This window comes from Anolis carolinensis, chromosome 2 (assembly GCF_035594765.1).
Source record: "Anolis carolinensis isolate JA03-04 chromosome 2, rAnoCar3.1.pri, whole genome shotgun sequence".
NCBI lineage: Eukaryota > Metazoa > Chordata > Lepidosauria > Squamata > Dactyloidae > Anolis > Anolis carolinensis.
Window position 1 is genome coordinate 89,799,772 of NC_085842.1, and position 24,070 is coordinate 89,823,841.

The following is a 24,070-nucleotide window of genomic DNA, read 5'->3' on the forward strand; positions in this document are numbered from 1 at the left end:
TCATGGATGTTGGATGCCACAAATTTGCTTTGCTACACAAGAAAGACAAATACCCTCTTTTGAGGTAGCTCTGACTGGCAGACATACACTCCTTGTCCTTTTGTGAACGTATGTCTTATGACAAGAAGACAGCCAGAAAAATGTTTGGTTCTTTGTACACAAAGGTAGAACACATTAACCATCCTCAATTTTACTGTATCTCTGTAACGCACTCCAGATTATCCTTTTCTGGCCTTCAAAATGGTGTGAATTGTTTACCCTAAAAGCCTCCAGGAATGGCAGTTCATCTTCTAATAGACCACCCTGCTCTAGCACTAAAATATAGAAATGAAACAACAGACAAAAATGCAAAAGGTTTTTTTAAAATCAGGACTTCTAGACTTCCATCCCCTTTTGCAGTTTTGGCTGTCTAGGCAGCCCCTCATGGGTCCCAAATTGACTAGTGGACCCACTACAGCAACAGGCATTTGTTAATGTTAAAGAAACACATTTCTGTCCAATCTCACTCTCAAAATTTGCACTTCTGTCCAATCTCACTTTTGAAAAAGTACAGAGAAAGAATGTCCACTCCTCCTGTTTAGTCAAAAGCATGTTTCCATTATCTTGGTTTTGACAAAACAACAGCTAAGAAAGCTGTCAGAGGAACAGACTCAAGCCCACTTGGTCTCCACTTTGGACTTTGAAGGAAACTCCACAATTTTCTCCCAGAAACCTTGTGATCACCCTCAATATCAGTTCCGTCTGCCCATCCATCTCTCCATCCTTAATTCTATTCTCCAAAACAACAGTGCCTACAGCTCTACATAAAATAGTACAGTAGAGTCTCACTTATCCAACACTTGCTTATCCAACGTTCTGGATTATCCAACACATTTTTGTAGTTAATGTTTTCAATACATCGTGATACTTTGGTGCTAAATTCGTAAATACAGTAATTACTACATAGCATTACTACATATTGAACTACTTTTTCTGTCAAATTTGTTGTATAATATGATGTTTTGCTGCATTATTTGTAAAATCATAACCTAATTTGATGTTTAATAGGCTTCTCCTTAATCTCTCCTTATTATCCAACATATTCGCTTATCCAACGTTCTGCCGGCCCGTTTATGTTGGATAAGTGAGACTCTACTGTAATGTCTACGTCTCCTCCCCCCGAATTTGCCAACAAAAACACTTGACACATGCAATGTACAAAGTTATTTATTTCATTATTTCTTCAAAGACTAGTTAGAGCAGAATGGTCACCATAGGGTGGATGGATGGAGCCCCTTGAATCTTCATCACCCCCTTTACCTGTATCCTCCACCCCACATAGGCAGGGAAAAGGGGAACTGCCACTGTGCATTTAACCTGCTTGGTCCCAGGTCAAATCAAAGACCAAGGAGTGCTGGGCCGCCACTGAAGAGGTGGTGCGTTCTGTAGCCTTGGTTCCAAGTTCACCACTTGGTGATTCAGCCCCCTTGGTAGGAGGTGGAAAAGCCCAGAGGATGCTTTGTCAGCACGGCCACTTTCCCTGGGGGATCCCCTTTAGCACACTCTGCCCCATCGCAGTGATAGATGCTCTTCCCAAGTGCAGTGGGATGAGGACTTGCTTGGTAGACACACGACTATAGAAAGCAAATGGCATGAGCAAGGCAGGATGGTTCACACAGTCACTTACTGTACGGGGCAGTTGGTTCCCTTGCTCCTCTACAAATTAGTGATAAGACAAGCTGACAAAGGGAAATCCATGCACATGGGAACTACACAGGGGTCCCTGGAAAGGTTCCTGACCAGCTTAGGAAGGGGATGGGAATACCTTCAGAGGCTGGAATAAGTTCCTCTGTGCCAGTGCTTGAGCCCCTGCTGGATGTCCTGCTGGGGAAGCAAAGTGTAAACAAATAGAGTGCAGACACAGTGGACACACTGGCAAATGGAGAGTTTCAAGCAATTCCACCATTTTATGCCAACACATGCATCCTCACCCCTTAGGGGGTGTACTGGCATGTCACATTAACACCACCAACTTTGCTTGCATCTTCACATGTCCACATACTCACAGAGATAATGCACCCGCTCATAAGGAAACAGTGAATATCCCTCCACTATCTCAGACACACACATGACACATGCACACACAAACACACACTTCACATTTATGCTTGAACTAATACTAATGGGTGTTGCTGTGGATCTGTGTATTTTCATACATTACCAGAGGTATGTTTAGAGTAGACACAAGCACATTCTCGAGGTGAGTCTAGGTCTTAAAATGTGTAGGACCAGAGAGGAATTAAAGGGAGCTAGCAAGATGTATGATTTATAGTATATCCTTTATATAGTTGATGGTGGAAGAAGACTGGATTTCTCCAATGTATATACTTTACTTGGGGTAGTGGGAGTGTAGCTTATGAACCATACATAAGGTTTATGAGGCCACCAAAGCACCCCGATTTAATTTATTTTAAAATTTAAAATGTTCTCAGGCCCTTCAGGGTTATATGGGGAAAATTTGCGATATTCACCCTTTAAGGATGTTTTATGCCTTTGAAATACTTGTTTTAATCATTTGGTAACTACATCATGGATCTCTCTCACACACTCTTCTCTCTCAGACACAGTCATACACATTGAAGTATATGTGTGCTTCAGCCTGGAAGCAGCTTCCTCTTTGCTAGTTAACACTGGTTTTGAAGCACTACGCAGGGGGATTCTTCTCCGCCTCTCTGTATGATTTGGGAAATGCTGTTGCACAGCACTTTTCAAAACCACAAGGCTACACCAGAAGCCTGAGTCCCCAAATGGCTCCTCTTCACCACCACAATTTCTCCAAGAGGTTGATGCTGCTGTGGTGATGAGCATGATGCAGACATGCCTCCTGGGGCTCAGGGCTTTTCATCAACATATGATTGGAGATAAAAGCTTAGCACTCCATGGCTCCCACTTTGCAAAGATAACAGGAGGAAGGCCCCACTGCATCTGTCAAGGGGCCAAGCTATGTTTTATCCATTTCCAGACCAAGTCAGCTGAAGTTCCTCCAAGGTGAGGTCCGTTTCAGTCTTAGCTTGTATACAGAATGGGCAAGAAAGTGGAATCCTTGTGGCTACTCGGCTTAATGACACTCCTGCCATCCCACTTTGTGGGATGGGGGTCCCCAAACTGTGGAGATGTAGTGGCAAAAATGTTAAACTGAGAGCATCAGCAGTACCACCCCATGGTGGGATGCTGGCTTCAGCATCAGCCCTTTGCCCCATGTGAGAAGTGGACTTATTGCAATTTCCAACATGCATCCAGGAGGGTTGAGACAATGGATGTCTGCCAGCTCAAGCAAAGGCATCTGCCTTGGCACCAAGTTCCCCTGCCAGCATGACATTTTCTGCTGGTCAGCAGTCACAGCCATACACTCTTTGCACTATGTGAGATGATCACTTACACACAATGAGCAGCCATAGCAAATGCCGTGTGGACAAACAATGACTACTGAGATTGGCCCCTTGCCACCTCCAGCCTGCTCTCTTCTGTGTCCCCTCCCGGTCTCCCTCCCTCACACCCTGGGCTCCACAGGGCCGTACGGTGACCATCTAGTGAATGACTAGCACAGACAATAAGACAGATGACAGGCGCTGGGGTGATTTACCCTGTTACAGAGACACTGACACAAAAACACAGAGGGGCCACACAGTAGGTGGCCAGAGACATGGACAAGCAGGCATCATTGTATGGGGGAGGCCCCCCACCCTTCGGATGCTCATCTATATGAGATAAGAGTGCACGGCCTGCCATGGTTTGTTTTTTTTAGTGTTGATAGTATTGCAGTCTAACTGATATGGCTTTAACTATTAGGGAGGGAAGGAAGAAAGGAAGGAAGGCTGGAAGGCTGGGTGGACACTGGATGCAGGGGGCTCTCCCAAATTCATACAGTTCCAACTCAAAAGCAAATTCTCTTGGGCACCAGGACACCAGGGATTGGGTGGAGAAGGAAAGTAGGGAGATGTGTTTGGGGCCTTCCTTCCTTAAACAGATACACATATGAATGGGAACCACAGAACTTCTCTATGGAAGACTGGGCCCATGTCTTGGCTTTCAGTGGCGGCCAAAATCTGCTGTATCGGGCAGAGAGCAGGCCAACCAGCAATAGGCCTTCTCCATGTCACTCTATTTTGTGGATCTGAAGAAAGGACCAGAGAGTAGCAGGCAGGGGGTGAATGCAACCACGGTACAGCAAATGGGGTAGGAGAGGTGCTGGCTGTGTGCATAGGGAGTCTGGAAGTCAGCATGGGACAGGATTGGGCTTCAGAAGGTGGAAGAGTAGAAGATTTTCACATAAGTCAGCATGTGGCCATCTTTGCTTGTGGTTTGTGTGTGTGTGTGTGTGTTACAGAAATGAGATCCTTGGCATTTTATCAGACTGGTAAAACACTGACACTTCACGAAAATAAGATACTAATGTCATGGGAGAAAGCAGCTCAGATGAAATTTTATGTCTGAGCCTTTGCTACGTTGAGGTGGATATTATAGCATCTTGTGGTCAATATACACCAGAAATTAACTCACTTGTTTTGACACAAATATTGAAGTTCCCCAACCCAGGAAGCACTGTTTGCTCCCACCAAACTATGAATCTGTTCTGCTCTCAGATCATAAGTCAGCTCTGAACCTCTTCAAAGATTACCCTCTGGGATGTCATCAATCTAAAACAGATAGTGTGGAGACATGGGTCTCATAAACCACTCTGGCAGTATATGAGCCTATTCTCTGCTCCATGGAGCAGACTTTTAATACATCATTTCCCTCAAGTAGCAGATAAGAGGGAAGAATGAGAGGACGTATGATCTAGAGACAGCATGTCATCTGTAGCTGTACCAGCTGCAGGGCAGTTTGGGATAAAATATCGCCACAACTGAGAAGTAAACTGAGATGGCTGAGACAGCTACAATGAAAAACAACATCAACAATCCTTTTTCTTCCCTGCATTCATGAAGGAGCCAAGAGGTATTGAAAGATAGGGATTTCCTCCCAGCCCTGGTCCAATCCAGAGGAAAAGCTGAACTGTAAGCTAGGCCTTTGAGACCTTGATCTGTCCTACTGTGTATACATGCATGTGTGTTAGATAATTTTACATCTTAATAGGAGAGAGAATAGGGGTTATAGGGTCCCCCCTTACAATGCTTAGTGCACATGAATGTCTCTGCAATGGTCTTTGTGGTGCAAATTTGATTTCCTCCAGAAATGAACTCCTCCTCAACATGTGAGAAGACATTCCTATATGCCAACAGCCCTTGGAAGTTAGGATTGGGGGAGGGTGCACCTATTGGTCACTTTCTTATTCAAAAATGGAATGTGTGTGGGCCCCTTTACCCACAGGCATTAGGCAGGAATAGTCCCTCCGTCCCTCCCTGGCAGTCAACATCAAGCTTAGGAATATGCAACAGGGCATGGCAATTATAGAGGCTTGAAGCCTCTTGCCTTCCATGGTCCCTTTTCCAGAACCTCATGAGGTTGCATCAGTGAATTTGGTCCCAGTTTCCTACTCCATTGTCTTTCTTTGGTCTTTAAAGAAAAAGTCCCCATATATCCTGCTGGCACTTTGGCACAAGAGAACTCCAGCTTCACCCAGGAAAAGGAAGGTGTGTGTGTGTACTGGGTGGGGGGGGGGGGGAGGCAGGCTCCCGGCAGTGCCCAGCTTGTGGCTCCAGGGAGCACAGGATGTGAGAGTGGGTATCTTTTTGGTCTGATGGGTTGTTTGGGGGGGGGGGGGGAGAGGAGGAGATGCAAAAATGAGGTGCATGTTTTGTGCCTGGTGTGCTTCTTTCTCCTGGGGACAAGGGGAGAGTGGGGTTGGTTGTGTAGGGGTCCTGTGGACACAAGGATATGTGAGTGTGTGCGTGCATGTGTGCAGGTCACTGGGTCTCCCCTAGAACAGAACCTAAAGGAGAAAAAAAGACCAAATGATTTTTTAAAAAAGGAAATGAAAAATCCCCCTTCCCATCCTAAGCCCCAGCCCAAGTGCTGAGTTGGCAGTTGCTAGGGCATGGAGGGTGAGTGGGGCTGTGAGCATAGCTGTTACTTCTTGAACATGTCCTGCAGTGGACCGGGCAGGTACTTGAGCACTGTATCAAGGATGCTCTCTTCATCTTCATCTTCATCATCCCCACAGCCTGCTGGGATGGCTTTCTTGGGGCGTGTCAGGCTCCCTTCACAGGGCTGCTCCAGGGCTGCTTTCTCCTCTGCCTCTTTCTCCTCTTTTTTCTTCAGGCCATACTGCAGAGAGGAGATAGACACAAGGTGGAAGAGTTAGAGACAGACAAGCCAATCAGGAAGTGGATCTTCTGTGGTTCAGCCTGGACCATATATATCCCGTTAGCCTTCTTCAACCTAGAGTCGTCCAGAAGGGGTGGGGGTGGGAGTCTACTATTGCTTCCATCCCCAGCCAATATGTTCATACTCTCTGGGGATGATATGAGCTATAATCTAATCTCTCTCTGAGGGAATCTGTGGAAGGTTTCCTATATCAGATCTGTTCAGCATATCCAGAACTGCCTTTCATGAGACAGGCACCTGCTCCTGAAAGAGATGCTTTAACAGGAAGCTCATTACTTCTGTGGATGTACTGTATGTCTGCATATTATGTAAATGATCAATTTCAGGATTCTTACTATAATATGATTTTTGCACCACCTGGAGCCTTACTTTTCTTACCTGAAATGAACAATATCTTGGATTCCCAGCTGAAGCGCTTTGGAAGACCTAGAAAATGCCTAGAGTAGTGCATTTTTTCCTCTACGCCTCCAGAGTGAATCTATGGTTAATTTCCACCAGAGATTCAGCTGGAAGCTGACCATCAAAACATGTTTGAGTTGTAGAGTAAATACTTCTCTGGGCATTTTCTAGGTTCTCCAGAGTGATCATATGATATTTAAAGCTTTCTGTATGTAAATGAAACTATGTTCAATACGATTTTGTAATAATTGGGTCTACTGCACATTGTAGCTACCAGTTACAGCTAGTCTTTCCTCCAGGTGATTTGCACATGGCAGTGTCCATAGGTCTTATTCACAACAACCCTATGAACTCAACTAGCTTGAGAAATCTCTCTGTGTGTAAGTGTGTGTGTGAGAGAGATTGTTTTGAAATTATGCAAAGTGGGTATTCAGATCTATGTGTTCCCAATCCTAGATAAATGTTCTAACAATTGAACTCCATTGGCTCTCAAGGGTTCCATTTTCCAGCCTAAACACTCTGCAAAAAGCTTTCAATTTACCCTCGAAGCAGGAGACAACGCAGGTACTATTTACCAATCCCTGTCCTTCTACCCCCACCTCTCTCAACTGATTAGAAGTAAAGCCTGAGTAACAATTGCAGTGAACAGGATGAATGGTACCTACCCTGCCTCATTCTTCACTGGTACAAATACTGTAATCTTATGCAAAATTGATTAGTTGTTTATCTGGAGTATGCATCATTTGCCTGGGCAACTGATGCTCTGGAAGCAAATTTTGGATACATTGATAATAGAGCCACAATTCCACGTTAACCACCATGGCTGCATCCTATGGAATCCTGGATTTTGTGGTGTAGACAGAGGCACTAGAACTCTCTGGCTGAGGATCTTAAAGACCACTCCCAAAGGATGGAACTACAGCATAGAACTAGCATTGTTACTCATCAAACCCATGGCCCTGGCTCCATTACTCCACTGCCTGGGACAGACAGCACCAACAATGAGAGTTGGAAAAAGAAGACAGACAGCAACAGGATGCCTTCATTAAAGGCCCTTTCACACTGCCCAGTGAGAGTACCGTGATTCAATTTTAGTTGGCTTCATTATATCCCATGGAATCTTGGGAATACAACATTTACCCGAAGCCCTCATTACTCATGTCCCCATGCCAGAGCCATCCCAAGATACTTTGTTGCATGAGGCAAAAAGCAACATGGCATCTCTTTTCCACCTATCAACCAGATTAGCAGCTAAATCATACTTCAGGTTGCAGGGCCACCCCAAGGTAATTTTCAAGTGTAGGAGAACAGAATTTTGCCCCCCCCCCCAACCAATCACTGAAAAATAAAAGCGTTGGATAAGTGATAAGTGAAAATGTTGGATAATAAGGAGGGATTAAGGAAAAGCCTATTAAACATCAAATTACATTATGATTTTACAAATTAAGCACCAAAACATCATGTTTTACAACAAATCAACAGAAAAGCAGTTCAATACATGATAATGTTATGTAGGAATTACTATATTTGCGAATTTAGCACCAAACATTGAACTGGGATATAGGGCAGTGTGGACTTTGATAACCCAGTTCAAAGCAGATATTGTGGGTTATTCTGCCTTGATATTCTGGGCTATATGGCTGTGTGGAAGAGCCCTGAGGGTCCTTCCACACAGCCATATAACCCAGAATATCAAGACAGATAATCCACAATAGCTGCTTTGAACTGGATTACATGGCAGTGTGGACTCAGATAACGCAGATCAAGGCAGATATTCTGGGTTATATGGCTGTGTGGAAGAGCACTGAGGATCCTTCCACACAGACATATAACCCAAAATATCAAGGCAGATAATCCACAATAGCTGCTTTGAACTGGATTATATAGAAGTGTGGACTCAGATAACCCAGATCAAGGCAGATATTGTGGGTTATGTCTGCTTTGAAGTGGAGTATCTGAGTCCACACTGCTACATATTAGATTTCAAAGCAGAAAACGTGGGATTTTCATCCAGCTGTGTGGAAGGGGCCCGAGATCATTGCTGCTTTCTTACCTGTGGGACCAATCAACACAAGAGCGGTGGGGTGACTTCAAAAAGTGAATGGCTTGCCCTGGAGCAAAGAAAGGGAAAGAGCCAGCCACTGCAATAAAGGAAAAAAACCCGCATCCCTCCGGTGGGCAGGAGCAGGAGGAGGAAGAGGAGGAGAGGGAGGGCAAAAGCAACCCCCTTTCCAAAGGGCACCCGCACGCCTCGGTTGGACACCAGCAGCGGCTTGGCATGGAGCAACAGGAGAGAGGGCTCGCCTGGGTCTGGCATTGGATGGCTCCCCCCTGGCGCCAGCAGGCTGCACAGGAGGCAGAGCAGCACCCCGACAAGCAGCACCAGCCTCGCCGCCTCAGCCATGGTGCTCTCCCAACAGCCCACCAGCCTGGGCACTTCTGAGGAGAGGGGGGCGTAGGCAGCAGGTAGGTGAAGGAGGGTAGGAGAAGGAGGAAGGAGGAGGGACTGGCAGTGCCTCGCGCCATCCAGGAAGCCCCTCGCCCTCCCCCACTCCCTCCCTTTCGCCCTCAGTCACTGGACTTGAGAGGCGACAGCTTTGGGCTGGCCCTGGGAAGCTTGGCGACGCGTGGGTGGGCTGAGGGGGAAGGGGAGGGAGTGGAAGGAGGGAGTGGGAGGGGGCAAGGGGCTTCCTGGGTAGTGTGAGGTGCTGCCAGCCCCTCCTCCGACCCTCCTTTGCCCACGACCTTCTGGCAAACAAACTAGTAAAATGTGGGCTAGACAAAACTACGGTTAGGTGGATCTGTAATTGGCTAAGCGAACGAACCCAAAGGGTGCTCACCAATGCGTCGTCTTCATCATGGAAAGAAGTGACAAGTGGAGTGCCGCAGGGCTCCGTCCTGGGCCCGGTTCTGTTCAACATCTTTATTAACGACTTAGACGAAGGGTTAGAAGGCACGATCATCAAGTTTGCAGATGACACCAAACTCGGAGGGATAGCTAACACTCCAGAAGACAGGAGCAGAATTCAAAACGATCTTGACAGACTAGAGAGATGGGCCGAAACTAACAAAATGAAGTTCAACAGGGACAAATGCAAGATACTTCACTTCGGCAGAAAAAATGGAAATCAAAGATACAGAATGGGGGACGCCTGGCTTGACAGCAGTGTGTGCGAAAAAGATCTTGGAGTCCTCGTGGACAACAAGTTAAACATGAGCCTACAATGTGATGCGGCAGCTAAAAAAGCCAATGGGATTTTGGCCTGCATCAATAGGGGAATAACGTCTAGATCCAGGGAAGTCATGCTCCCCCTCTATTCTGCCTTGGTCAGACCACACCTGGAATACTGTGTCCAGTTTTGGGCACCGCAGATGAAGGGAGATGCTGACAAGCTGGAAAGCGTCCAGAGGAGGGCAACTAAAATGATTAAGGGTCTGGAGAACAAGCCCTATGAGGAGAGGCTTAAAGAGCTGGGCATGTTTAGCCTGCAGAAGAGAAGGCTGAGAGGAGACATGATAGCCATGTACAAATATGTGAGGGGAAGTCATAGGGAGGAGGGAGCAAGCTTATTTTCTGCTGCCCTGCAGACTAGGACACGGAACAATGGCTTCAAACTACAGGAAAGGAGATTCCACCTGAACATCAGGAAGAACTTCCTCACTGTGAGGGCTGTTCGGCAGTGGAACTCTCTCCCCCGGGCCGTGGTGGAGGCTCCTTCTTTGGAGGCTTTTAAGCAGAGGCTGGATGGCCATCTGTCGGGGGTGCTTTGAATGCGATTTCCTGCTTCTTAGCGGGGGGTTGGACTAGATGGCCCTTGAGGTCTCTTCCAACTCTACTATTCTATGATTCTATGATTCTACCTGCTGCCAAGAGGCGGGCCCAGGCCAGGCTGCGGAGGTGGGCCCAGGCCACAGAGGTGGGCCAGGCCACAGAGGGCACTGTGGGCAGAGTACCAGGAGGGAGGCCCAGGCTTGGCCTTCTTCTCCTTCCGCCTCCGCCTATTCTGGGAGGTCGGAGGGCGCAAAGAGGGCGGGGGAGCCAGGGAGGGGGAGGGAGGCAGGCTGCACCCTTCCGACTCATGGCGCCTTAGGCAACCGCCTAGTTTGCCTAATGGTTGAGCCACCCCTGTCAGGTTGTGCTGGGAACATACATTCTACCTCACTGGAGTGCCACATCCTAACTAAGAACATGCAGGGCATGTAACACACATCTCAGTGCTCCCGAGACAAGTGGCCACTTCCTCCACATCACCCAGCCAAAGAAAATCACCCCATTCTGCCTAATTGTAAGACCCTATCTGTCCCATGCCATTTTAGCACTATGCTTAACTCTCTGTTTGCATGTGGTGAAGGATATGAATGTGTGTATTCGAGTCCCCCCTTTATTGGTCCTGCTGAAGGGATGAGGAAATCAACCTTATTCCAGGTGCTCTTCTTTTGCCCTAGCTGTAGCAGCAGAAGTACGATGTCAGTTGGGCGCAGAACGATAGGAACATCAGAGACGATGTAAAAAGTATTTACAAAGTTTTACTGGACAAGACAAACAGACTTGCAGACAATAGACATAGGACTTTCACTCTAGACAAACAGCACAGATCTTCTCAGCAGGCAGAAACAGATCTCATCTGATGCAATCAGCAATGATACAAACACACTTGCAGTCTGGACACTCCTATCTGGCTCCAGCCACATATCCAAGGTCAATACAGCTTCTTACCAAATTAACTCTTTACACACTATAGCATTTCCTGGATGATGCAATACATGCTAGACACAAATTTCATTTAAACACTATCTATACACAAATCCCACATTAACAAAATCTCCTGTTCCCATCTGCCTCAGCCAGAGGACATTGTGGGTTGATCACAGGCAGTGTTTGCTGTGCTATTTTCCTCTGCAGAAGGATATTAAAGATGGCAGATAACAAACACAAGACCTCTCAGACATCCAATTTCAGCTGTAAGGATGGTGGAGGGGGTGCAGACATGCTTGGTGAGGTGGGGATGGGTGGGTGGAAAAGTAACACCTCCAGAAAGATGCCTCCCCACTTCCCCCCACTGATACCGATTTTGTATCAGATATGTATTTGTGTGCCCTAGGCTTCTATCTTCCAAATACTTTGGGATCCCATCTTTAAGATTTCAGATACCCCAAAGGCACCAGATCCCATCTGATCTTGGAAACTAAGCAGGTCTCATTAATTATTAGATAGGAGACCACCAACAAATAACAGGTATTATAGGCTGTTTTTCAGTGGAAGGAACTATCAAAATAATCTCTCTGTTTTCCTTGCCTAAGAAAAAAGTATGAAACTCGTGGGGTTACCATAAATTGACAGGCAACTTCTAGGCACAAAGCCACACAAGAATATAAGAACAGTCTCATAGATGAAGTGGATGGTCTACTTAGCACAGCATTCAGCACCTAGTTATATGAGGTTCACCACCAGGCCATATGGGCTGAATTAAAACAGACAGAGGCCACTTCTACACTGCCATATAAAATCCAGATTATCTGCTTTGAAATGGATTATCTGGCAGTGTAGACTCATATAATCCAGTTCAAAGCAGATAATGTGGATTATCTGTTTTGATCATCTGGATTATATGGCAGTGTAGAAGGGGCCAGAGTCCCTGAAGGCTGTTTGGCTAAGCAGTCCCATTAACAGAGCTTGAAATATAATTCTTAGCAATGCAAAGACCTTCTTGCTAAGAGTGCTAGTAATCTGGAAACAAGCAAGATTGGTTGGAGGTTTAAAGGAAGAAAAGTAGGGCTGACGTTTAAAGCTAATTAAGCCACATCTCTTTTGTTTTAGTATTGTTGGGTGTCAAACCAATACACAATAACTCCTATAGTAATCATCATGATCTTTCATGCAGTTCCTTCTCAAACAGGCCACATACACCCTCCTTGTTTCACACACATAGGCCTTCTTCTATTCATATGAGTGTACGCACACACACACATGCACATGCACACATGCACACACACATATATACATCTCCCCAGTTATTCAGGTATAGGCACAACCACCCCGACAAATAGAGACATTTGATGGTGCTGCCAAGATAGCCCCCCCCCCCCTCCCAGCTGTTCATCTTTCACTTGACTTGCAAATACACCTACAGGACAGGTACATGTCCACTTTGTAACTGCCTGTCCCCACAAACCTAATTCATGCTCCATGCTATTCTTTGGCCCCAAAGCTTTACGCCAGGGGTCCCCAAACTTTTTAAACAGGGGGCCAGTTCATGATCCCTCAGACAATTGGAGGCCCAGACTATAGTATTTTTAAAAACTGTGAACAAATTCCTATGCACACTGCACACATCTTATTTTGAAGTAGAAAAACCAAACAGGAACAAATATAGCCTCAATAATAATAATAATAATAATAATAATAATCATCATCATCATCATTGTCATCATCATAAAATAATAAAGAGGGTTGGAAGAGACCCCTTGGACCATTTAGTCCAGCACCCTCCTGCCTTTGTCCATCACAAGCAAAGCACCACTGACAGAAGGCCACCCAGCCTAAATGTTAGTAATAATAATAACAAAAATAATTACAAGGGTTGGAAGAGATCCCTTGGGCCATTTAGTCCAGGCCTCTTCTGCCTTTGTGCACCAAAAGCACAAGCAAAGCACCCCTTAATAATTAATAATAAATTAAGTAATAATTAAAATACCTTTGTAAACACAAGCAAAGCTCCAACTCCAACTCCAGGCAGACACAGGGCGAGGAAGGAGGTGGGAAAGGCTTGTGCAGGGAAAGGGCAGAAAGGGCTGCAAAGGCTTGTGCAGGGAAAGGACAGAGCAGCGGCATGCACCTTCCTCGGAGGAGAAGATACTTCACTTCGGCAGAAAAAATGGAAATCAAAGATACAGAATGGGGGACGCCTGGCTTGACAGCAGTGTGTGCGAAAAAGATCTTGGAGTCCTCGTGGACAACAAGTTAAACATGAGCCTACAATGTGATGCGGCAGCTAAAAAAGCCAATGGGATTTTGGCCTGCATCAATAGGGGAATAACGTCTAGATCCAGGGAAGTCATGCTCCCCCTCTATTCTGCCTTGGTCAGACCACACCTGGAATACTGTGTCCAGTTTTGGGCACCGCAGATGAAGGGAGATGCTGACAAGCTGGAAAGCGTCCAGAGGAGGGCAACTAAAATGATTAAGGGTCTGGAGAACAAGCCCTATGAGGAGAGGCTTAAAGAGCTGGGCATGTTTAGCCTGCAGAAGAGAAGGCTGAGAGGAGACATGATAGCCATGTACAAATATGTGAGGGGAAGTCATAGGGAGGAGGGAGCAAGCTTATTTTCTGCTGCCCTGCAGACTAGGACACGGAACAATGGCTTCAAACTACAGGAAAGGAGATTCCACCTGAACATCAGGAAGAACTTACTCACTGTGAGGGCTGTTCGGCAGTGGAACTCTCTCCCCCGGGCCGTGGTGGAGGCTCCTTCTTTGGAGGCTTTTAAGCAGAGGCTGGATGGCCATCTGTCGGGGGTGCTTTGAATGCGATTTCCTGCTTCTTAGCGGGGGGTTGGACTAGATGGCCCTTGAGGTCTCTTCCAACTCTACTATTCTATGATTCTATGATTCTATGATTCTAGAAGAAGGAAGCCTCTGCCATGAGGGCCGGATAGATGCCTTTGAGGGGCCTCATGTGGCCCGCAGGCCATAGTCTGGGGACCCCTGCTTTACGCTATCTCACCCCAGCTCTACTCTCTACCCCCTCTAATCCCATAACATTGTTCAGTCTTTTCTGCTTCTCCATCTACTGCTCCTGTTAATCTGCAGGTTTGCTGTGGGTATTTTGATATCAAGAGTTGATTTCAAAACTTCTTCATACTTTGTTCATTTTCTGTATGACTATGCAGTTCAAGGTTCAATTTTAGAAATAAATGATTAAAATCAGTCTGCCAGATCTTTAGTAATAAGCATTACATTAGCATATTCTTATCTTGATGCTGATAATGCTGATGGTCGTCATTATAGTCGTCATCATAATTGTGGTCATTATTATCTTTATTATTGAAAGGCGCATCATAATCTGAGGTCTTAAATTGTAGCTGTCCTTAATTTGTGTGTAAATGTGGCACTGTGCCAAGTGGAGGCAGCAACTTGCTCCTCCTTAGCAGCTGCCATGCAATTCTGGATCCCAACTCTCAATTATGCTGCCTCTAATTAAAGTTTCCCAGTTTAGATTTTGGCCCTGAGATTTCTGGGTCCAAATCCGATATCTAGGGATGCAAGAACTTCTCTCCCACCAACTCTGCATAACATCCTTTTCTTTCTGCCTTTCTTTCTGCTGCACTGCCACAGTATTCTAGGTTCTTTTTTGTTAATAGCAAGTGCACCCCTTCCTCCCATGTAATGATTCCTGTTACCTCAATGCCCTGCTAGCCTCTTTCCACCCATCTGCATTGTTTAAGCCATGTTTTTCAGCCCGGCTGATTTGCTCCTGGATAAAGACTCAGTTGCCTGCGCTGAAATACTTGACGCTTCTTTTCCTGGCAGAACTGCCTCAGGGCTCTGTGGAGGCATTTCGAGTTTCTCATCACTCAAGTGATGTATGAACCTTGACCAATTAATCCTCAGGGTGTTGGACTGTTGTCTGGGTGGGGACACAGTGAGGAGCTGGCACAAGTGAGATGCACAAAGTGGAACTGAGGGTTCCCTTCTGCTGGGATGTGGGGAGAGATCTACGATTAGTCCCATAATAGCCATTGTCAGCATGCCCTTTCGCAAGGTCACCACCTGCACAAGAGCAACAGGACTCCAGCACCTTGGAACAGGTGGATAAAAGAGGAGCAGATGGAGCCTGCACCAAAGGACTGAGAAAAGCACCATTGGTTTGTGTGCTTATGTGCATTCAAGTTGCTTGTTGATTAATGGTGACCGCATTAATTTCATAGGGCTTTCTTGGGTAATGGATACTCACAGGTAGTTTTGCCACTTCCTTCTTCTAAAATATAGGCTTAAAAGAATGCAAAAATCCCCTCATCTCCACAGTTTTTCTGTCTTCTTTTACAGCTGGCCTTAACTTTTTAGCTCTCATTTTGAGTTTTTTTTTATTAGCCTCTATTCTGTAGTTATATAGAGTATGTACGTATATCAACAATGGAGATGGTTACCATTGTAGGCACTGATGTATGTACTTGAGTTTAGCTAATCTCCAGAGATTTGAGGCTGGTTAGTACAGTGCTACAATAGTATAAAAATATTTCTCCTAGTATGGAAATAGCTTAGTTGTATAGTCAACCCTCCACATTTCAAGGTAACTTGTGAAAATGAAAATTGTGAATCAGCACAGCTCTATGTTCAACGTCTGTTGGAAGCTGACCAGAGAATCCCATTGAAGGACCTAGAGATTCCTAGAGAGAAAATTTGTAATCAAATCCATGAAAAATTAAATCTGCAAAAGTCAAAACCGCAAATGTTGAGGGATGTATATTTTCTTAGATGTGTGAAGTTAGACTTTAGCACAGCCCAATTATATGATCACATATGTAATGCCCCATGTCTCTTGCTTTTCAACTAATTGGACTTTGAATCTAATTCACATGTACCGGTAATAGGTGAGTTTAGGGTGTTAGCATTCACTGTATCACTGACTGTGAGACAATGAATTCCAGTATGATTATGCTCAGGGCCGGCCCCACTATGGAGGCACCTGATGCCGCCGCCTCGGGCGCAGGCCCGGGGGGGCGCCGTCAGGCTGGGCGGGAGGCGGGGCACCGCCCTGACGGTGCCCCGCCTCCCGCCCAGTGCGCCCTGGCCCGTCTGGCCTTTTCTAGCTGGCCAGAATGCAGCGGAGGTCCCTGCAGGCCGCAATCGCGGCCTACAGGGACCTCCGCTGCAGTCTGGCCTGCTAGGAAAGGCCAGACGGGCGAGCGGGAGTAGCGGAGGCGGAGCCAGCTCTGACGCCGCTCCCCCCCCCCGCCCAGCGTGCCCTGGCCCCGCCTCCCATGCTGCGTGGGAGGCGGGGCCAGGGCACGCTGGGCGGGGGGGCGGCGCCAGAGCTGGCTCCGCCTCCGCTACTCCCGCTCGCCCGTCTGGCCTTTCCTAGCAGGCCAGAAAGCAGCGGAGGTCCCTCCAGGCCGCAATCGCGGCCTGCTAGAAATGGCCAGACGGGCGAGCGGGGGTAGCGTGGGAGGCGGGGCCAGCTCTGGCCCCGCCCCCCGCCCAGCGTGCCCTGGCCCCGCCTCCCACGTTGCGTGGGAGGCAGGGCCAAGGCACGCTGGGCGGGGGGGGGAGCGGCGTCAGAGCTGGCCCCGCCTCCCACGATACCCCCGCTCGCCCGTCTGGCCATTTCTAGCAGGCCAGAGTTAAGCGGAGGTTCCTCCAGGCCGCAATCGCGGCCTGGAGGAACCTCCGCTTAACTCTGGCCTGCTAGAAATGGCCAGACGGGCGAGCGGGGGTAGCGTGGGAGGCGGGGCCAGCTCTGGCCCCGCCCCCCCGCCCAGCGTGCCCTGGCCCCGCCTCCCACGTTGCGTGGGAGGCGGGGCCAGGGCACGCTGGGCGGGGGGGCGGGGCCAACTCTGGCTCCGCCCCCCCTCACTATTTGCCCTGGCCCCGCCTCCCACGCAGCGTGGGAGGCGGGGCCAGGGCACGCTGGGCGGGGCCAGGGCGCCGGTGGCGGGGGCGCTTTTCAGCACCCCCGCTTCACCTCAAAAAATTTCTCCGGCCGGCCCTGATTATGCTGATGCATATTTACTTGATATTTAAATTGTGTTTCAAAGCCAGCATGATGTAGTGGTTTGAGCATTAGATGACAACTCTGAAGACCCGGATTTATTTTCTTGCTTAGCTATGGAAACCATTGTGTGATCTTAGGCGAGTCATACACTCTTTGCTCCAGAAAACCATGAAACAGATTGCCATAACTGGGAAATGAAGGCAAACAACAACAACAACAACAACAGTTTAAGATCTTGTCCTATGTCCTTCATTAAGTTATTCAGCAAAGTCTGCTTACATATTCAGTAGTCCTCCAGAGTTATGTCCACTAACACAGAGACTTTTAGCTATGTGGGTTGGGTTGGGAATAATGACTGCTCTCCCCAGTAATATTTTCCTTCAGCCCCCAAGTGTCTAGCATAGTAATAAATAAAAATGGTAGTGGAGGTTTTAGAAGAACAATTTTAGAATCTAAAAATAACAACAGGACAATCACAATGGCCAAGGAAAGGAGAACACAGAAGCTAAGAAGAGTTCTAGGTGTGAACAATTTTTGGTATTTCATTCTTTGTAATGGCACAGGCTTGGGTAATAAAGACATTTATGAAAATGGGGCAGAATTCTTATTTGGGAGAGTAAATATTCAAATTTTGCCATCCATTGTAGTCACATTGCTGCAGATATTTTATAGTTTGCTTTGATGCTAGGCCATTTCTTATCCACCTGAAAATGAAGTCAGGGCTTGGAAAAGTTAACAGAATGATTGGAGAATTTGGGGGGCTGTACCAAGCTCTAAATATAAGTACACTTGGCCCACTGGCTCTCATCAGAAGACAGATGCCAGTCTCCACTTTACCTCTCATAATTTGTCTTCTCCCTTCTCTTCCTGCAGAAACAGAGCAATAGTTAGGATTAGAATAAAGAGAAAAGAATGAAAAGGAATAAATTAAGCACAAAGGAAACAATGACAACAAACTTGGCCTAAGTATAGGAGGTTTGCTAAATGCGAAGGCCATGGGTGGAGACTGGGTAAAAGAAGCAGTGTTGTCTGTTGCCTGCCTACATGCCTCTGTACCTAGCCCTGTGATGATAAACTAGCCTTTTCAAGTATGATCACTCAACCAATCTTCAGAGTGGGGTGACAAGGCAGTTCTGTGTTTCCTCCACATGAAGAGCTCTATAGAGTTGGCTGCCCTAGGAGGAAAGCAAGTCCTATGAAATCTGGGGTGAGGGACAGATATGGCAGCAGTACAGAGGATGAAGGGACCCTGAAAGTGACCCATGGAAAGGCCACTTTCCATGGGCCAAGACTGAGCAGCCCTCCTCTACAGAGATTCCAGAGAAGTCAGCAGAGAATGTTACGGACCTTATCCCGGATCTGCTGTCGGACCTTTTCCCGTTCTGCCTCCATACGGGCATGCTTTGCTTTGCGCTCTTCCTCTTGCTGACGCAGAGCTTCTTGCCGCTCTTCTTCCTTCTTCTGGGCATCGGGGTCCTTCTCCTCTTCACCTCCCAACATTTTACCCATGTCCTTGGTAGCCCCTGTAGGTGACATAGAAAAAAGCGCAGTGAGAGTCAGAAGCCTCTCCATATAGCTTGCTGTCCTCCCTCCCCAGTTAACTCCCCTCCCAACCTTGCTCTTTGGCTGCACATGCCTACACTTGTTTCCTCACAATAGGAAGGCTTGAAGACTTGGCTTCCCAAGAACTCAGCTGAGTATACCATATTACTCAATATTGTTTTGCAGGAACTCTGCAAAAACTATGGTAAGTGTTTGGAAGATTTCACTGATAGAAAGGCTTGTAGCCAGATTGCTAACAGAGGCTTGTTATAGGAAGTATACAACCACCTTCTAATTGCAGTTACAGTCTGTTTCTAAGCATAATTCGAAGTGGTGATTTTCACCTATAAAGCTGTCTGAGGGACTGCATCTTTTCACATGACTCTGGTCAAGCTTCTGACTCTTTGAAGGAGGCACTTCTCTTGATCCCACTACATGTACACACAAAATTAATGGGAATACAGGGCAGGACCTTCTATGTGGTTGCTATAGAACTTCCATTTTTTGTTTCTTCAGTGGCAGGTGGAGATCTTACTATTACAACAGGCTTTCATTTTGTTTAATGTACTAATTTTGTTTTTAGTGGTGTCGTGGTTTCATCACTGGAAACTCAGGAAACCAGGGTTTGGATCCTGATACAGGAAACCAGTGTTTGAAACCTTGTTCAGTCATAGAAATCCACTGGGCGATCTTGGGCAGTCACACTCTCTAAGCCTAGGAGGAAGGCAAAGGCAACACTCTTAAACAATTCTTGCCAAGAAAATCTCTGTGATGATGATTATGATTACCCTGCTTTTCCTCTGCCAAAGGAATCCCAAAGTGGTTACCAATAAAGACCTTTAAAATGTGTGAATTAAAACCTAACAAATACAAACATAAACAAAGGATTAAACATTGAAAGTATTAAAAATCAACAGTTAAAACTATTAAAACAAATAAAAATTCATAAAACACTATACAACACCCCCTGGCCTGGTTTTAAGAACTTTCTTCTTTGAAAGCTTGCTTGAATAGAGGCAATCTGCTGCCAGATTGACAGCAGGGAGGGGGTGGGCATTCTGGCTTCCCTGGGAAGAAGGGGGCTATAGAGTCAAGGGGCAGCCACCGAGAAGGTGGAGGTGGGGCAGAGAGAAGGACCTCTCCCAAGGATCTCAGGGCCTGGCCAGGTTCGTACCAGGAGATAAATCTTTCAAATAATCTGGACCTGAGCTGTACATCCATAAATCGAAAATGCCTTGAAGCACATAACAAGAACAACAAATAGGTTTTTTAAAGTTCAGTTTAATTTAGAATTCTGTGCTTTCCAATTACAGCTTTGGATTATATTAGTTCTATAATCAATTTAACAGCCCTTTAATTTTTTTCCAAAATTTAAGTGGTTTTAGCTACTTGTGGCTTCATATCTTTATCATATCTTGGAAACCACCTTAAATTCCAGTCTGGGGGGGAGGCAAAGTTGGGAGCAGTAATTTTGTTGTCCCTTTAATTAATAAATTGTGTGCTGGAAAAACATAGTGGTCTACTTGAGATCACTTTGAGATATACCAGCAGATCTAACTCTACCTTCTTCACACACAGGCACATAATATATCAAATGCCTACCTGTGATAGACTTACTTTAGAGATAACGTAAGTTGGAAACAACTTGAAGTCATAGTTGTGCATTTCTTTTAAGATAGACTGTTAAAAGGTCATGCTAGGATCAGCCCTTGAATAGAGGTTGACTAAATAAATAGTTACCAAGTATAGATATCCTGAAGGTAAGAGATCCCATATGAACTTGAAAACTAAACAGTCCCTGTTCATCTGAGTACTTGATTGGAGGACTGCCAAGGAATACCAGGTGCCAGAGGCAGTATTTTGGAGGAAAGCAAGGGCAAACCAACCCTGATTATTTCTTGTCTAAGAAAAAAAATTATGAAATGCTAGGGCAGACCTAAGTAAACAAGTGACATGAAGGTGAATGTGTGTGAATGTGTTTTACAGTTCCCTATGAACCTATGGTGACCCTATGAATTTCATAGAGTTTTCTTAGATGAGGGATATTCAGAGATGGTTCTTCTAGCTCATTCTTTGAAAATATAGCCTACAGCAAGCTTCTTAAACTCTGGGTCAGGACCCCAAATGGTGTTGTGTAAGTGAATAGTTTTTTTTCGTGTCAGGAGCGACTTGAGAAACTGCAAATCGCTTCTGGTGTGAGAGAATTGGCTGTCTGCAAGGACGTTGCCCAGGGGACGCCTGGATGTTTTTGATGTTTTTACCATCCTTGTGGGAAGCTTCTCTCATGTCCACACATGGAGCTGGAGCTGATAGAGGGAGCTCACCAGCGCTCTCCATGAACCGGTAACCTTCAAGTCAGCAACCCAAGCTTCAATTCAGCAGCCAGCACAAGTGTTTAACCCACTGTGCCACCGAGTGCTCCTTAGTGAATAGTGGGGGTGGTGAAAGGCTTTACCCCATGCAGGGTATGAGGGCCTGCTGCTGCTGTTGAAGGAGGAGAACAAGCTGCTGAGAGAAGGGAAAGGGGCCAGGGAGGCAGCTTGCCATGTGGAGGAGGGAGAAAGAAACCATCCAGTCTGGGCAATGGAGGAGGAGGAGGGTGTGGGTCCCAGAAAGGTGGAAAGATATGGGAGGAGGAGGAGGAGGAGGAGGAGGAGGAGGAGGAGGAGGAGGAGGAAACTGTCAGCTTCTGTTGTTAGCTCCTAGCAATTAACCAGTACTCACTCTCTAGGTGGACGTAGCCAACTTTATTACTACTACACACTGCCAGCTCCAATGACAACTCCGTGCTTAAAAGAAATCTGTTATTTCCCTGTTATTTTAAGGATTGCAGCTTAATCCTCCTGCAGAACTTGGCTTGGAATAGAATGGGCCCTATGGATCTAACTATGGCTTGAAAATGTTAACATATATAACAAATAGGTAAACCTTTATTTTGTCATTTTATGTGAGGGGCAGCACTTTACTACACTCTAGTATATCATGGGACTTGAGCATCAATGGGTTTATGTGTCCATGGAGAGTCCTGTAATCAAACTTCAGTAGATACTGTAGGCCACTTAAGGGATTTGTTTTTTGTGTTCTTGGGATTTAGACATGTACTATTTTTTATTGCTGTGGTATAGTTGGCTCTCAGTATTCACAGGTTTAACCATTCAATATTTTTAAAAAAGTTTGATTTGTATACCTATTTGATATACGTATATACGTATCACATACAAATTTCTCAGGGGAAAGGGTTTATAAGTTGAATTTTTTAAAGAAACCCTGGCCTACAGCACCTGTTATTCATTGGAGGTCACCCAGTCGAGTAATAACCAATGCGGACCCTGCCCAGCTTCCAAGATCTGATGGGATCTGGTGTATACATGGTATTTTACATGCATGCGCGCACATGCACAAACACACACACACACACACCACAGATAAGTTATTAGTACATTTCTCTGAAAAACCTCTAGAGGGAGTTTTGAGATAATGACTGAAGCGTAGCCTTTATTAAGAGAGTTCTGAAATAGTGAGAGACAGAAAAAAACTCTTTATTTTTTTGTTTTTGTAGTGTTCCCCATCAAGCTCTGTCATTGTATAACACTGCAACATAGAAGATGGAGCTGTACAAACAACCTCTTTGTATATAAAGGCAGGAAGATTGCATTGATGTAAAGATAACAGTTCTACTGAAGCTGGGGCTAGCACTGCAGGTAGAAAGAATGAGGCAGCCGCCTCAGGGTAGTAAAATGTTCTTCATTTGTTTATAGAATTTCTATATTGCTTTTTAAAATGTCAAAGCAGTTTGCAGCAAAGAAAACAAACAACCCACTAGAATGTAAAAGGCAGTAGATAAGTTTTTAACTGAAAGTGAGAATATCGCATATGGAAGCCTGCCTCATTTCAGTGCAGAGGCCATGCCACATGTGAGACCCCACACCAGAGAAAGCCCTTCATGTGTCTTAATTCATTCCTGACAATTGGATTTTGATTCCATCTCCAGAGGGAACACGATTGCATTTTTTGCTGCTAAGGTTGGAGGGAAGTGTTTGTGGGGTGGTCTACCTCATGTGCCAAAATAACTTGGCTGGCTTTATGTATGAAGAACCTTGGGAATGGGAATAAAATCAAAAACTGTATTAAAAGAAAAGAAAAGAAGTTCATGGTATTAAAGGACATCTACAATGGAGAGGTGTACCAGGCTTGGTTTTTCTCTCACCTGTTCCAATTGTTAAAAAGAAAATTAATATTTCTCCTGTTTTAATGTAATTTCCCATGTTAACATGAGAGGCTCTCAGTTATCTAAATACTGAATAAACAACAGATTTTTAAAAGAGCATAAAGAATTGGTTGTCAAGGAAGAGAACTTGTCCTTTATTGCCAGTCATTTCCCAAGCATGTCAAGAGTTTGAGCCCTGCCATGTTTATTTTCTATTTTTTTCTGTAAGATCCTTGGATATGTATTATGTGCATTGGATGTTGGATCTTACCATGCATGTTTGTATTTGCTTCCAGACTGGATAAGTTGCAACTTTCTCTCATTACCTTGTCTTTCCTTGGTGGATTTCTGATTAGTTGTAGGGGGAGTTCATAACTGCCAGAAGTTAGAAGATAGTTTTCATGAGGTACTTGGTATGAACAGGGATGGGAGGATTCATTTTGGGATGTTTAGGTAAAAGGACAAATGAGGAAACAACCCACGCAAGAGGGGCTGGCTTTGCTAATTTAAAAATGCAATGAAAGCCCATGAAATATAGGCAGTCCCTGAATTACTGACATCTGATTTTCACATGATTCATAGTTAAGAATGGGGTTAGATAATAGGAAGTGAGAGGAAATCTACCTCTAGGAAGGGAACTCTTCCAGGAGTGAATTTATCATTGGAAAAAAAAGTGTCTCCACTTAAGCTTTCTCACTAATCCTTGTTTCTACGACAAGCCAGCATTTTCAAAATCCAGTGATCACAGGGACAGAAAGTGAGGTGAAATCTTCTGAACAGGGGCACAGGCAGCAAAACAAACACCACAGGGGTGTTAACCTTCCCTATGCTTTCCAATACTAAAAAAATCTGGCAGGAGTTAAACTTAAAAATGCACTTGTTCTGGCTTACATACAAATTCAGC

General features: G+C 45.6%; 1 protein-coding gene across 7 annotated transcripts in view; it reads right to left on the reverse strand.

The window, feature by feature from the left end:
* Nucleotides 1–1,190: 1,190 nt before the first annotated feature.
* The window catches only part of cplx2 (complexin 2), a 225,700-nt gene continuing 202,820 nt past the window's right edge, over nucleotides 1,191–24,070 (reverse strand). For all 7 annotated transcript variants that reach the window (XM_062970214.1, XM_062970213.1, XM_062970217.1 and 4 more), the window contains 2 exons: nucleotides 18,765–18,940; nucleotides 1,191–6,246 (listed from right to left, as the gene is read on the reverse strand). In XM_062970214.1, coding sequence (XP_062826284.1) covers nucleotides 6,049–6,246; nucleotides 18,765–18,940 — 374 coding nt within the window. In that variant the 3' untranslated portion in view covers nucleotides 1,191–6,048. The remainder of the gene's footprint in view (nucleotides 6,247–18,764; nucleotides 18,941–24,070) is intronic.